Source organism: Polyodon spathula, chromosome 23, assembly GCF_017654505.1.
Source record: "Polyodon spathula isolate WHYD16114869_AA chromosome 23, ASM1765450v1, whole genome shotgun sequence".
NCBI lineage: Eukaryota > Metazoa > Chordata > Actinopteri > Acipenseriformes > Polyodontidae > Polyodon > Polyodon spathula.
The window spans coordinates 2,783,792-2,799,567 of record NC_054556.1 but is presented as its reverse complement, the minus strand read 5'-3'; the positions used below and the strand labels follow the sequence as shown (position 1 = coordinate 2,799,567).

Here is a 15,776-nt window from a genome sequence, read left to right as displayed (position 1 = left end):
CAGATTAAAATGTGTGGGTTCAGCAGTCAGTGGGGGAGAATGTGTTGACATTTTCAACTCATAATGCATGTGGAACCATGCCCACCATCAACCCACAGAACTATCGACACTGCAGTTATCATTAGAGTTTAATCTAAGTCAGCCGCGCTTTGGTGATGTCACTATCACACATCATAGCAGCAACTGACTTCTAAGTAAAAATCCTCAGTAAAATAAACAACAATAATAAACAAAATAGCATAATAATGTGGTTGTGAAGTGTTACAGGTTTTTTTTGTTTTGTTTTTATTAGGTTTTTTTGCATTCTGGCTGCATTATGACTTTGTCGCCCCCCCCCTGTATTAACCCCGCCCCTCTGCGCAGGAACAATGACATCACAAAGAGCACCGTGAAGAAAACCACATGGAGCCTGTTAGCTTCGGAATTTGTGCCCCAAGGCAGGAATTCAATAGCGGACATTTTTAAATACTTATCTCAAAAAAACTAAACAGTTCAGAGAAACAAGGACCTGTTATTTTTTGCACCGTATATATATATATATATATATATATATATATATATATATATATATATATATATATATATATATATATATATATATATATATATATAGTGGTTTGCAGAAGTGCATATAGAATATAAATAAGTAAGATTTACAGAAAAAAACTGATTAATCTCAGTTGCATAAGTATTCAACCCCTTTGCTACTGCAGCTCTGAATCAGCTCAGGTGCAAATGATTTGTTTGAAAGGTCACAAAATTTGTGAAATTGTTTCAGCCTGTGTGTACTCAAAGTGGTTTAACTTGTAGTTATCATTTAACTGTTAACTTGTAGATAATTTCCCTCCGGTATATAAAGACTTTCAAGCTGCAACTCACATAGTCATCCAACAAAGCAACCATGAAGACCAAGGAGTTTTCGAAAAACAAGTCAGGGATAAAGTGGTAGAGAGGAACAGAGCAGGAGAAGATTTCAAAGGTGCTGATTATCCCTCTCAGCACAGTGAAGTCCATCATTAAGAAGTGGAAGATGCATCATACCACCCAGCTGCACCCAGATCAGGTCGCCCTCCCAAACTGAGCAGCCAGGCAAGCAGGAAACAGGTTCGGGATGACACTCTGAAGCCAAGAATGACCTTCAGGGATCTGCGAAGTTCTACCAAGTACTGACTTAAGGGGCTGAATACTCATGCAACCAGTAAATTTCATTTTGTCCATTTTCTTTGGAAGTTTTGCTGACATTTAACCTCCTCCTCAAATAACAGTGTTCAGTTTAACCACTACAGCTTTGAATAAAAAAAAAAAAGTTTGTTTGAAAAACTGTATATGTCACTAGTAGCACTTGATTACAGGGTATCATGGTGATGAGGTTTTTCTTTTTTTCTCTTAATTTTGATTCCAAAATTTGACTTTGTTCTCCTTTATTGTATAACAGGTACCTCTCTTTTAACCACCCAGATCCTGGACACTTCTTAGCAAACTATTTTAAATAATTCTGGCTTCACTAGGAAAAAATATCCATAACTTTCTGGCCTGATCTAGAGGAGAAAGGACAGGGGCCATTTTGTGTCATGAACAGAGCCACAACTAGTACCTGTGTTTATTTTGGCTTCTTTGAATATTGCACAATGACTAAGTAATTTCAATTGCCAATAAAGCTATAAAAAAGACAACTAAGGACACTCAGACAAAAATCACATGAACCAGAAAAAAACAGCTCTTCCAAAAAAATAAATACATAAAATAAGCATGTTTAGCTTTTCCATTTCGTCACTTATTTAATATTTACTAGTCCAATCCATTTATTTGGTTTGTCATGTATTTTACTACATCTATTACTTTCATGTATCTTCAAGCACCTTTAAATACAGTAATACTGCCATCTAGTGTTCATCTGGAAACCATAACAAACCAAAGCTTCTACAAACAGAACAATCAGACACAGAGCCTTTTGTAGAGCGGTAAACTGCTGAGGATGTGTTTAATAATCAGGACGAAAAAAGAAAGAAAGAAAGATCTCAGTGGGAGAAAGGAGTTTTAGTTACCAGTTGAGATTTAATATGAAAACACTTTCCATCATTAAAAGATAAATAAATAAAAGGCTATCGTGTTCAAATAGAACACACCTTTCTTTAATGGGAAAGGCAAACGCAGCAATTAGGTGAAAGCGATGACTCTAAGAATGGAAAACGGCACTGTTCATTTCCTCTGGAGTTAATTATATTAATGGGAAACAGCACCTTTTAATTGAAAATGGTTTCTTTTTACCAGTCCACTCCCAAGGTAAACGATGATGGTTATTAGCACTTGGATAAATTGGCACGGTGTTATATTCCTCCTATTTAAAAGCCGCTTGTTAGCAGAAATCATAATCGCCAACTGTCTACTGTTTATATAGTGCCTGGTAACGACATAGCCAGGGCTTGCACAGCGGCTCTGCACACTTTAAAGCATGACCAATTAAAGGATTTTTTTTTTGTTTTATGTTTATCTTATACAAGATTATTTTCTACCCAATTCTCAACACTGTGCATTCATCTCTTTACTAAAAAAAAAAGTCTTTGCTTCAAACTTAATAAGTTAATGCTTCTCATGTCCACCTCCAGAGCATTAGATTAAACTAACTGACCAAACTTCACAGAAAAAATACTTTTTTGTATTTATTTTTTTAAAGCATGAGTAATAGCTACCATCATTACTCAAACAGCAGTGCAGCGCTGTATTAAAGGGAGCATTTATGCAGGTTTAATTTGCCACGTGTAAGAATTCTGTATCATTTTCTACTGTCCTTTCTAAGGCAAATCAGTACTGTATGTGTCATGTTCATGCCTAACTCTGGTAGAATAGTCTCTCTGTCTGCTCTGCTTATTGTGGGCAAACTCACTGATACTGTTGTTCACAGTGAGACTGTCCAGAAGTGCCCTATAACTGCGACCTCCCCAGCTGCAAGACACTATAGAGAAGCTATTTAAAAAATATCCTCATTCAGATTACCTCTTTACACAGCTGTGGTCAAAAGTTTTGCATCACCTAGAATTTTAGGATTCAGACATAAGAAAAAAGAAAAAAAAACTACGAGCATAATTTAGATATTTTATTTAACATCATTTAATCATAGTAACTACAAAATGATACCGCAAAAGACACACTGTCCCCTTTTTCAATTTGTGTTAGGTTTTCGGTAAGTATATGGAAAATTACAAACCGGTATGCAATTCAATATGTTAACGTAACATTATTAAGGAGGTTTAATTCGACCTTACAAAGCAAAATGTGTTAATTCTATAGAGGGTGATGCAATACATTGACCACAGCTATACCTGCAGTACTGTACTTGCTGTCCTGAATTCTTAGCATGCAGCTTACAGAACCTGACTTGGCCCTACACCATATCACTAATGACTGATTGAAAACGTGGTATAGCTATACAGAGTAACATCAGAGCTACCTTAACCAATGTATAGTTCTTCTTTAGATTCACCTTGTTTCATTTTCTGTTTCAGTCGACATACCCTGTTTATGTCTGAAGCACTTCTTTCGACTAAATCAGGTACAGGTACACCAGAGTGTAACCACTAACCTGCAACACTCTGCCCCTAGTGGTTGTAGGAAATACAACATTGAGTCAGCAGAATGAGATAAATGAATGTGAAAATTATACAAAGTGAATCAACAAGAAGAATGCTTAGATATTTCAACCCTGCTCTCGAAGCAATGACTTCTGGTATTGAGCATCCTGACTAAATGGTGATCCAGTAGATCAGGGGTCTCCAACCCTGGTCCTGGAGAGCCCCAAATACTCAGGTGTTATAGGTGTCTATGTCATCAATGGATAAAGATCTGGAACACCTGTTAATCTGGACTAATTTAGCCAATAATTGGTGCAATTAAGTAAGTGAGAGCTCAGTTTAAATGAATAGCAGAAGACCCAGTAGCTCCCCAGGATCAGGGTTGGAGACCCCTGCAGTAGACATATTAAAATATATAAAAGCACCCAAAACAGATGGTTGGAGGTGATGCGATAGAGGAAAAATGCAGAAAATGGCTGGAGAAAATGAAGAAATAAGGAAGTGAAAGAAATCTACAGAAATCCTGCACAGTGAATTTTACTCTACAGGCAGCGGTACGAACCTCTCGGAGGTGGATGTTCTCCTTCTCTTTCTGGTCCAAGATCACCTCCAGGTGATTGACCTGCGATTCGGCCTCGCCCATCCTACGGATTCTTTCGTTGTCGTCCTCCATGGACCTGGAAGGCAAGCCTTTGCTCTGCAGCATTTCCAGCAGCTTCTTGATCGACTCGTCCCTGGCGTTGAGCGTTTGCTTCTGAGTTTCGATGCGGAGCTCCATCTCCTCCAGGGTCTTTCGTAAGAGGAAGAGCTCCTTGGCCTGTCGGTCGTGCTCCGCCTGCAGCCGTCGGAAGTTCTCCTCCGTCAGCTCGATGGTGAAATGATCTGCGATCCTGCTGCCACTCTCCTGCTGCAGAAGGTGGTTCAGGTCCCTTTGGGTTCTCAGTTCATCTTGTAGAGCTTGGATTGTCACCTGGAGATGCTACAAGTTTAAAAAAAAATAAAGAAATTAATATATATGGGTTTGGGTGTACGAACAAACTTCCCTAGCATCACTGTGTCTCTCCAGCCAAGTAACATTCATTCAGAACATATTTATTTTGGCTTCAGTACAGAACAGACATGAACCAACGTCTTGGAATCCACATCTCTACTGTATATGCCTTTATGAACTTAGCCATCCAAAGCCTATGTTACCAGCTTCAGGATTGTTAGACCTTCAATCCACCGTATGATGAAAAATAAATAGTGAAATTCAGACAGACATACAGAAGGACAGAGTACACATGGAAGACGTGTGTCACAACACTCAAACACACAACATTTCAAACTCAAAAGTTCTACTTCTGAAATACGTGTGCTGCCAAAAAAAAACATCATTAGGACACCAGTCTGTCAGTAACAACATGCACACTATTAACAGGAACACAATACATGCTTCAGTATTCTTTTCCTTCAAATAGTAACACCTGCGCAGTACACTTGCTTTAAGTACTCTATATAGTATTGTATACTGTGGTGTTTTAGCTAGGAAAGTACACTAGACAAGGGAGGCATCCTTGCATGTTACACTCAGGGTGCTCGTTACACATGATATTTGCTGAAAATGACAGCCTGTTTTGTGTGGTAAACAAAACAAATAGAGGCGGTCTGGATTCAATCAGAGTTTTAGCAGATCTGTAGCTCATAGGCAAGGTACTCAGTTGAGGAGATAGTTAAGGTAAAGAATACAAGAATCTTCCAAACTAAAGGCAGACTGCACACTACCACAGAGTTATGTTTCGCACACCAACTGGTTGCAAACATAGGACAAACCTTAGTTCTTCTCGGATCCAATGGCTGCACAGCATGGCAAATGACAAAATGGACCAAAATCAAATAAAGTGAGGGCAAAGCAGCAAGCAGAAAACAGAATACATGGAAGCAGAACAATGCAAATCATTTTAAAAATCGGCAATAAGCAAAACGATACTGGATGGCCTTCAGCCACCATTGTGTTTTTGGGTTTTTTTTATGTTCCAGCACTGCACGGTAATTGAGGAGGCAAATGACAGAAACTTGAAAGGTACTGAACAGCTAAGAAACATAATCTGCACCCCACATCTTTCATAACAGAAACATATTCTTGTTTAATTCAGCCAGAATTTACATATTTATGCTACAAAAATATCAATTTTAAAAGGTCATTTTATACGGAAAACCCTTATAAAAACAGATTCGTGCAAAACAAAAAGTCACATTCAATCATATTGTATTTAGAATATAAACCTTTTGAAATGGACATACCAGTATATATATAATAATAATAATAATAATAATAATAATAATAATAATAATAATAATAATAATAATAATAATAATAATAATAATTTGTTTTGTGTTTTTTTGTGTTAGAAAGGTGGTGGATGTTAAACCTTCACAATTTGCCTCAAATAAAAATTATATTACAGATGACAGACTAAATATACCAGCGCTGTAAAAGCTTAAGGGGTGCACTGCATCTCCTCTATATAAAAAAAAAAAAAGTCAAATTAACTCCTGCCTGCTAAAACCTGCAATTACACAGTCTTCAATAGATCAGAGCCACCTCCTGGAGACTGATTATGGGCACTTGAGAGAGGTGCTGCTAAAAAACTGAATGACAATGCAGTTGGCTATTGAAATACCACCACCTACAATGCATTACAAAAATGGCTTTCAAGTCACTTACAAACATAGTCAGCTAAAGTAATTTGCCAATAAACCTGATTGAATCAGTTTCCTGTGTATTTAATGCATATGCGGTAGTAAGTAATAGAGAAAAAGATAAATACAGTAGAGTACTTATAACTAGCATCATTAAACAAAACTGGAACTGTACATAATGTTACTCCTAATTTTTGATTGAATCAAAATCGACTCCCCTGTTGACCTACAATTATCTCAAGTATCCTTATTTATGGTGGCTCTTAGTGTGCTGGCAAGGGTCATGAACTCCGTCTATTGAAAGCCACTAAATATAATCCAATCAGCTGTGCTGTAGTGCTGTATGTAGGGGGTGCTCCAGGCTGAAGCACTGTTATAATTGATATACTGCCGTGTATGAATCATACCTCATCCCCAGGAATACCGATCAGAAACAGAAGCTGCACTGGACCCTCCTCGACAGGATTCTGAATTTTTTTTTTTTTTTTTTTTTTTTTTTTTTAAAAACATTAAGCAAATTGTATTAATTTTCTTTTAAGTCCAGTATTACTGTCTTTGTTAATTATTTAAACTTTTCATACTTCATAGCACTACTGTACGTGTTATAACGTCAGCGTTATTGATGCATTGAAAAATGCAATGAGATCATTCTCACAGATCTTTACATTTTTAAAAGATATGGCATCATACAAATCGATGATTCATTTCTGCAAGTGTTTTTAACTACAGCAATCAGTCATCTGCCATGCAAATTCAGCAAATGAACACAGATAAAGCATTTAAAGCAGGCCTCATAAGTAGGGAAGACTTTGCAAAGCACAGCAAATATAAATGTGATACTCTACTAAATGCATCTCATCTCATAGACTCCAAAGCCACAGTACAATGCAGAGGTTAAGTCAAGGCTAGCGTTTCAAGGCTAAACTCTTACATTCACACTTGGTTATTAAGTCTAATAAAACTGCAATGACAACCTTTATTTTTCACACAGCTCCACTTGTATTCAGCAATGCCAATATCCCTCAATGTTCCCCAGTAATAATTCCCACTTAGCCCCCATAATTTATCAAAGTCAGTATTAACAATGGCTCTCAGAGTATTTGCAGCAGTTGGATTGCAGCCTGGCTCCTGTCATAAATTCTAATATATTTCTATATTTCATCCTAGGTAGTGGCTGGTGTCTGTACTGTATTTGCAGGTTCACAGTCACTGTTCAAAAAGACCACCAATCAAACTAGCATTATATGACCTTTATGGGTTTTAAATTAAATGAGTTATGATCACCCAAAGAAAATCACTTTTGCTTGTTGGATCTTTGCCTTTCTCCCTCCTTTTGAGATCTGTGGGGTTTACATAACCGTTTTAACCCTTTACCCTCCCCATCCTTGAACTTTTAGAAATTAGATGGCAACATTTAAAAAACAGTTGTACTTCTGTGATGGCTTAAATAATCCAGTAGATGGCAGTACACCATCTCCAGAACATTTCTACAGCTCCAGTGTTGTGTAAATGGGCTGTTGCTGAATATCGTACCAACAATCTCTTCCCCGTATAAGTGAACACTGCACATTTACTGCATGACTTATTTTAAACAAATTCATCTACAGCACTATAGCAAATATATCATGAAACAACAGCAACCAAAAAATGTATGTATGTGAATTACATTCTTCATTATACCTAAGGTGACCATATGGCTCGTGTGCAGCAGGACAGTATGGGATAGTTCAGGCTTTTCAATTCACTACCCAATGCATTCTGGTAAGCGTAGTCCTGCTTCTCTTAAAGGTAAGAATGGTACCTGAGACAGGTAAAATGTACCAGAATACATATCGCCACGTTAATTATACATTCTGTGTATTGTACATGCAATTGAACTACAAACTTTATTGAACGGACGAGACAAAATAAAGAGAGAATAAATACTTTTTTGTTGTCATTGCCTTTCAGATTGGCTAGAATCCGATACACTGTTGGTTGTAACAAGTTTTACGGCTATTTACAGTATTCAATGATAAGGACTCAGTGTACGTCAGCAATGGTTTTTGATTAAGAGTAGTTCTTGTTTTCAAATTCAGGAGGTTAATGAGCAGCTTAATTTTCCTCATTAATAAAATCAAATCCATGCAGCGAGACTAATCAGGATGTTAAGGAGGAGCTGCATGGCACAGAGAGCGCTGCACACGCACAGGCAGTCAATCTATCAGAGCTGCCTGGCAATCATCGAGCTGTCAGCGAGGCTCTCTAGAGCTGTCAGTCTCCATGGTTTTTCACACATGGCTAGAAGCGGAGGGTTCTGCTCCCGCAAAGCACAGCTTTATTTTACACGCTGTTCCGAGGAAGCGCCACGCTGAAGCAGCAGAGAGACACAATAATAAAGAGGGTAGGGCACACCTCAAGGGTAACATCTTCCAAAATAATGCAGGGTTTCTAAATGGCAGGGCTGTGACATGACTGCAAATAAAGCAATACAAACCAAAATCTACTTTACTGCAAATAGTCGCAATATTGTCACAGTGATTTTTTAATTTTTTTTGTTTTTTGTTTTAATCTCTCCGAGTTTAGTCAGATAGAATCCACAAACATTCTGCTGTTTTGCACCAGCAGTTCTCATTTACTGTATGTAGTTTTTGCACACTTATAAAAGGATGGACAATGTATAACATATTACCAGTAATGCAATACAGGGGCAGTAAAAACTTCTTGTAGTACAATCGCATCAGACAGGAAAAAAGTCTTGATAAATGTTCAGTAACCATTGAATGGCACCCACTTTTCGAATCTCTCAACAGTACGTATTACCCTAACATACGCACATGCACACGCACAGTCACACACAGCTTGTAAATGGAAAACAAAGAGCAAGATGTATCAAGGGCTTTGCACTAAAATGAAAGTTGCATTGCTAGTCATGGATCTCTACAGTATGTACAGTACAGTAGTTGTCCAACCAAAAGCAGCTTTAAAGGGTTTCCCCTTGTAGACCCCTTCATGACCTACTGCAGGACCTCCGATGTTAACTTTATCAGATCTAATAGTTTAAAAGGCTTTCATTTGATGTCACTGGCATTTAAGTGAACACCTTGAAAGTTTGAAATACAGACACCCATCTACGTTTTTTTTGTTGGTTGTTTGTTTTTTATTTATTTATTTATTTTAATTAACAGAATATTTTAAGCAAAAAAAAAGTAAACAGTGCCCTCATGTGTCCTAAGTATTACACAGCAGCTTGCAGCTCATCACTTCAGCTCCAGTCAAACTAGTCTGGCTTAAGCATGCAGATCACTTGTTTATCCATGGAACCAAACCTGAAAACTCTTGCAAGCTCAAGACATCATTTTTATTAACTATTTTACGCGCACTCAAATGGCCACAGAGCAGCTTTTGTTTCAATGTTTTTATCCAAGCCTCGGATATTGTTTTTTTTTTTTTTCAACCCTTATGAAATTGGGAATTAAGGTCCTAATTCACTCAGATTTTACGAAAGGTTTTGTTTTTAAAATCCCATTTTGATTAGAATATCAATCTTGTATTTCACAAAACCCCTTTAAACTGTTGTACAGGAGTTTGTTCTTCTTAATTTGCTATTCGCTGTTTAATCTTATATAATGTTTATAAAACACTATTTTAAAAAAAGAAGTCCTTAAAAAAATCTTCCTTAAAACTGTCCTTAAATGTTTTGTGAATAGAGCCCTGGTAAACTCATTGGGGAATGGTCACGTACTCTTTGAGAACAGTCAGAGTGAAAACATGCACTGCAATTGTCATTAATGTGAAGGGGAGTCGTGAGTGGGGCTGGCTGTGCCTTGGAGAGCACAGTTCTGTTGGTTGGGTAATTGAGTTATTTCATCAGTCACTTTGCCCTCGTCCTCCCTGCCACCACGCTGAAAAACAGATGGCAGCGCTATGGGGACTGGCAATCGCACATTATTATTCTGCCTTCTGGTCCTTTAATGACTAAGCAAAAGGGTGACATTTAAATGTAAATTCCCCTCAGTGTTCTCCTCTAACTATCCCATTCCTGTTGCTGTTGTTCACACCCAGGTCATATTTCTATTGCTATGCAGTACCACTACACATGCCAACATCTGTTACAACTTCAGGAAACGAGTATAGAATGACTGTGTGTTCCTGTAGGAAGGAGGTATGTTTTGATAGTAATGTTACATGCTGGATGTTCAGAAGATCCTATGCTTTGTTACCGTCCTTCTTTCTGCAAGTGCTGTCTATTCATAGCCATCAGCAAACAACCGATTTCAAAAGTAAAACCATTAGCATGTTTTCATCTGGTTCAGCAAACTTTACAGCCCTTATGTACAAAAAAAAAGTAATCTTTTTTGTCACTCGCACATCATTCAATCTTTATTTATATAAAACCTTTCATGGTGGGCCACCATCACACAGCGCTGCACATGGAACTTACAAAGAATGTGTAATCAAGTAGAAAAGGAAAAGGCTGTCTTACTGCTCCGGGCCAGTCACTGTATTTTCACTTTCATTTCTCACTGAAGCAAAATAAAAGAAATTGCACTGATTATAGTGCGCAGAAACATAGGTGTACAAAATACATTGACTGTGTGTTTGTGTAAAAGGGTATTTCATGTGTAATCAGACATGGGATCAAATATAATAATTGATCTTCATTAATTCTTATATTAAACCCCTAAAGGTCCAGTGCCTCCTTGCCAAGGTGTTTCTTTATTTTTATATAGCACCTTTCATAGTGGACCACCATCACAAAGCGCTTTATAGAGGTAGGCTGTGAACTGTACATTATATGCAGAGTCACTTACAATAGGACATTTCAAGCCAACCAGAAAAGGAAAAGGACAAGGACAGCCCCATTCAAGCTGTCCTACAGTATAAGAGCCACTTCAACAAGTGGGCGTATTTACTTTCTCGTTAAGAGGGGTCAATCTTTGATACCACAGGTCATTGGAATATTATGAATATTTGAATTCAGTAAATTTGAAATCATAAAATATACATGCAAGAATGACAGTGACTGCTAAGTGAGCAAGATTTGCCAAGAATCCACCTTTAACACAAATTAATGTTAGAATATGCATTGAATTTTACAACACAATGTTTATTAATTTTTTATTTATTTTTTTTTTGCAGTTTTCCCATGCTTTTACCATAGTTTACTCTGGTTTGCCATGTTTATTAATATGCTTTGCCATACCTTGCTATTCTTTACAATGCTCACCTATTATTCACCATGCTTTCACTATGTTTTACTACACATTGCAATGCTTTTAATATGGTAAACTTTTAAAAGGCTTCATTTGAATGCAGGGAAAATGTTAATGACACAGCTCACAAGAGACCATCAGAAATAGCTGCAGTAATAGACATGTGAAGAATAAAGCTGTCAACCTAATATCCAGCTTTAAATAATATGTTTTATCAGCAATTGCTTTACATTGCAAGGCACCATTACAGAAGAAGCATAATTCGGTTATCTGACATTTCAACAAAGGTCCTAAAATCTTAATTTCTGATAACTAAATTGTTTTCATTACTTTCAGTTCAAATTGATGAAGGTGCACAGCCCCTTGATTTGCCCTTTCCCGTTGTGTGATGCGTACAGTATCCGCTACAGGACTCGAAGCAGGTCTCGATGCGTGTCCTCGGACAGGAACCCCCTCTTAATCAGCGCTTTGTCAGCCAGCCAAGAGAGACAGATCAGGGGCTTGCGTGATACCCACCTACACAGCTACCTGCTGGGCTCACTTTGCACAGACGCCTCCTTTCCAGTGCTTTGCTGGCATGCTACTGCAATTAAGCAGGGCTCATCCACAGCATTACATACTTAAAAACAATGTATTTGCTGCATTCGACAAAAGCTAAGCTTTAGCAAGATGAGAACTTAAGATCGAACCCAGCTGTTCCAAAAACGGTAACCGCCCACACACAGCCCAGAATATAATGTAGTTTCAATTTGAATGTGTAAACTCACCATAGAAACAGACAGAAAGAAAGAAAGAAGTAAGCTAATAGATAGGACAGCTGTGTGCATGTCCTACGTTTCAATAGTTACAGTAGCTTCCCCAGCACCACTGCACTACAGCACTGACAGCTGCAAAGATCCCCTTAAACAATAAAGCAAGCGTTATAGAGTACCAACTTCCTCTATTACTGCTAGGACAACGGTATACCAGGGTACTGTATGCTGTTCAAACAGTAACACTGTAGTTTATGTATCCGGGTAAGTGATTATCAGCAACAACAAAAATGTTTTTAAAAAATGTCAACCGTGTATAATAACTGCATTGCAAAAGTAAACCAGCCCCATAGAACTGGTGAGACAAGCAGATCTGAAAAGACAGGCAGACAGACTATCTCTGTTATAACTGATTAGAAACAACAGCAACAAAAAAACAAATGATAAAAGTGTAGAATAATAGGGTTATTATTTCAAACCATATTCTAGAATTGTTAAAAGCATAATTAATAACATGTTTATAATCTCTTATAACCCCACCCCACCCCCGCCCCACATACACACACACACACACACACACACACACACACACACACACACACACATCCAATACTCCTTGTGCTTGTGGCATACAGAGTAATTCAGTAAAGAGGAAACCCTGCTAGTAGTGCTCTGATTGCTTAAAATGTTAACATCACTGAAACACAGCGTTCCTGGAGCCCTTCAGAATCATATCCGCCAAGGTGGGTCTTTAAATTCATGGTCACAGGAACCAAAATCAACAGGTAATGCATTTACATAAGACAAGAGGTAACATAAAAGCATTGCTCATCTGCATCTCATAACAGGTGGGTTCATGCAGCGCACTTATACAGAGGAGCACTTGGGTCCCATTAGCGGTAAATGGGTCTGCAACTGAAATTCTGGAAAAAAAAATGTAATCAATAAATCAAGGATAACAAACTGCAATAATGAGACTAAAAAAACAAAAAAGTCCCCATCTACTGAGAAAAAAAAAACAAAAAAACAAAACAGGCGGCTCTTCACAAGGATGAACTAGATTCTCATCATGGGCACTTGAGCTGGAAGACACTGACTGCCTACACCAGTTTATTATTCCATTTAAACAGCTTCTGAAAAATATGCATCAAATAGATGATCGTAATCAATGCATCCTGTACTGCAGATGTGGGGGAACAAGATCGATGAGGAAAACTAGCTCTCTGACCGTTGCAATTTCTTTCACATGATTAAACCCAGATTGCCACATGGCTGAAACACTGGAAAGGTTATAACAAAGAAGGAATCCATCTAGGTTCTTAATAATATTGCCTTTGTCTTTGTTTATTGTTAAAGTAGGTCTGCTTACACATGATGAAAAATGGGAACTATTTATTTCAATACATACATTTTCTATGTCATGTAAAACTCCTAAGGGTGGCTCCTGCCAGACATACACAGTTTGTATTCAAATGCCTAACATGTCCTCGGAGGTATTACACTGGGGGTTTAACTAGCCAACACTGAACTGACTGCAGTTTACAAAGTCAATTGATACGATTTCACAGGGTATTAAAGTTCTGTCAGTCTGGACAGAAGCCAAAGGGCTAAACAATGAAGTAACTTTCCTACTCCAATATCAATATCCCCATCAGGGCTTACTGTTGTACAGACAGTGAATAAGGACGGTATGCCCCACTCCTGACAGTCTCACTCATCCCTACTGTATGAGACAGCTACTGACTGCATTTATAGTGAAGGCACACATCCATATATACAGACAACATCTCACACTTTTTATATACATTTACAGTGCCTTTCAAAAAGAAAAAGGGAAAGCATCAACGTGCAACATCCTCTGAAACGCTGCTTGTTTGTGGCAGGCCTGTCTAGTCTTATACATTGAGAGTAATGGGAATGTTCTTCAAGGACCCAGGGGACTGGCTTGCCCCAGCCTACAGAGGTAAGTGGATTCCCTTACTCTAATACAAATGGGAAAAAATCCATCCTGAGGTTAGTGTGGCACACTGAGGGCCTGCTCACTTAGCTGCAACAGCAAAATCCCAGTAAACACTGTATTGCAGTGAGTGAACTGGTGTAACAGTGCAATTTTCCCAGTTTTCAATTTTTCTGACTATTATTAGGATCAGTGCCTGGTTTAATTACGGCTTCAAACTCCGTAGTCCTAACTCAAACCTAAAATAAACTATGCATTTCTGTCTTGCACTGGGATGAACTTGTTCATCTCATGTCTGTACAAACTTGAAAGATGGGATTAAAGTTTGTATGTATTATTATTTATGAAATCATATTCATGAATGTAAATAACTTGGTTCATGACAGAACAACTTAAGCACTACAGTAAAAGGCCAAAGATAAAACTGTATTGTGAATACCAACAGAACAAAGCCAGACAACGGACAACACGATGGATTGCTACAGTCCTTAGATAAACCTTTGATCCATTTGCAAACTCTGACTGAACAGAACCCCTTGGGTTTTGATTTCAGGTCAGGGTTCAGTTCTTGGTACCAGTGCAAAAGATCATCCTTCAGGCAGTGTGCTTTTTATTTTTTAAAAACAATGTCAGCCACCTGCCAGTTTAAATGAGGGTACGTGTGGTATGTGGTTGTATGTTTGTGACTGCTTCCAGCTGTTGTAGCCCCTTGGCTTTCTGTATTAGAGAAAAAGTGGCATTAACTGTGCATGTAATGCACTTGAACATTCCAATTGTCACAGTGCATTCAATCAATTTATGCAAGGCACTTGTTCATATGTAATATATCACAATTCTTATTTTAGATCCACTGCCATAGAAATTCAATATTCTCAAATAATGTTCTTACTTTGTCAAACATTTCAAATACAGTATATTTTGGTTATGTACTGTGATAGAACAATACAGCATTACTGTCCTTTGACAAAATGCAACCGAAAAGACAAATTAGTTGCCCTATTATAAAGGATTTGTATCTACCTGAAATTTTCGCCTTTTAAAATAGGGCATTAGAACAATAAAAAAGGCTTCATTAAAAAAAAAAAAAACAATGATCTAGGTGAAGAAATGTTCTGATTTACTAAAACACTGTACAATCCAGGCTAGGCAGTCATATAAATTGTAAAACAGACGTGATGGAGAATACTTGCGTCTCCAGGCTAATACCCAAAGCAATTAAAAAAGGCATTAACCTATACTAAGCCAACACTGATGAAGACAAATTGAACAAGACAAACTGACGTTTAAAAAGACATGTTCACTCTGTATTCAAGCTGTCTGAAAAGTGTTTAGGTCCAAATGTCAACATTTTCAATTTAACTTAAATTCCAAACATAAAAGGTGAAGGGCCTCCATCTCAAATTGTCTTTGTTCGTTTTGTTTTTTTTTTCAAAGCTGTTATGACAGTCTCGGGCTTGACCATGAAATACGTTAAAAAAGCCTGTACAGATAAACTTGCTCGTACAGAAACACTACTTTCATTCTGTAAACCCAGTCCTTGAAACCCACAGATCCCTTTATCGGGACAATGACTGTGCAGTCAGCACCTTTACTTTTCTAGCTGAATACAAACATTAATACA

The 15,776-nt window shown here is 37.7% G+C and overlaps 1 protein-coding gene across 10 annotated transcripts in view; it reads right to left on the bottom strand.

The window, feature by feature from the left end:
* Nucleotides 1-15,776, bottom strand: part of LOC121298410 (ERC protein 2-like) — a 252,786-nt gene that overhangs the window by 224,063 nt on the left and 12,947 nt on the right. For all 10 annotated transcript variants that reach the window (XM_041225526.1, XM_041225533.1, XM_041225530.1 and 7 more), the window contains exon 3: nt 4,132-4,548. In XM_041225526.1, coding sequence (XP_041081460.1) covers nt 4,132-4,548 — 417 coding nt within the window. The remainder of the gene's footprint in view (nt 1-4,131; nt 4,549-15,776) is intronic.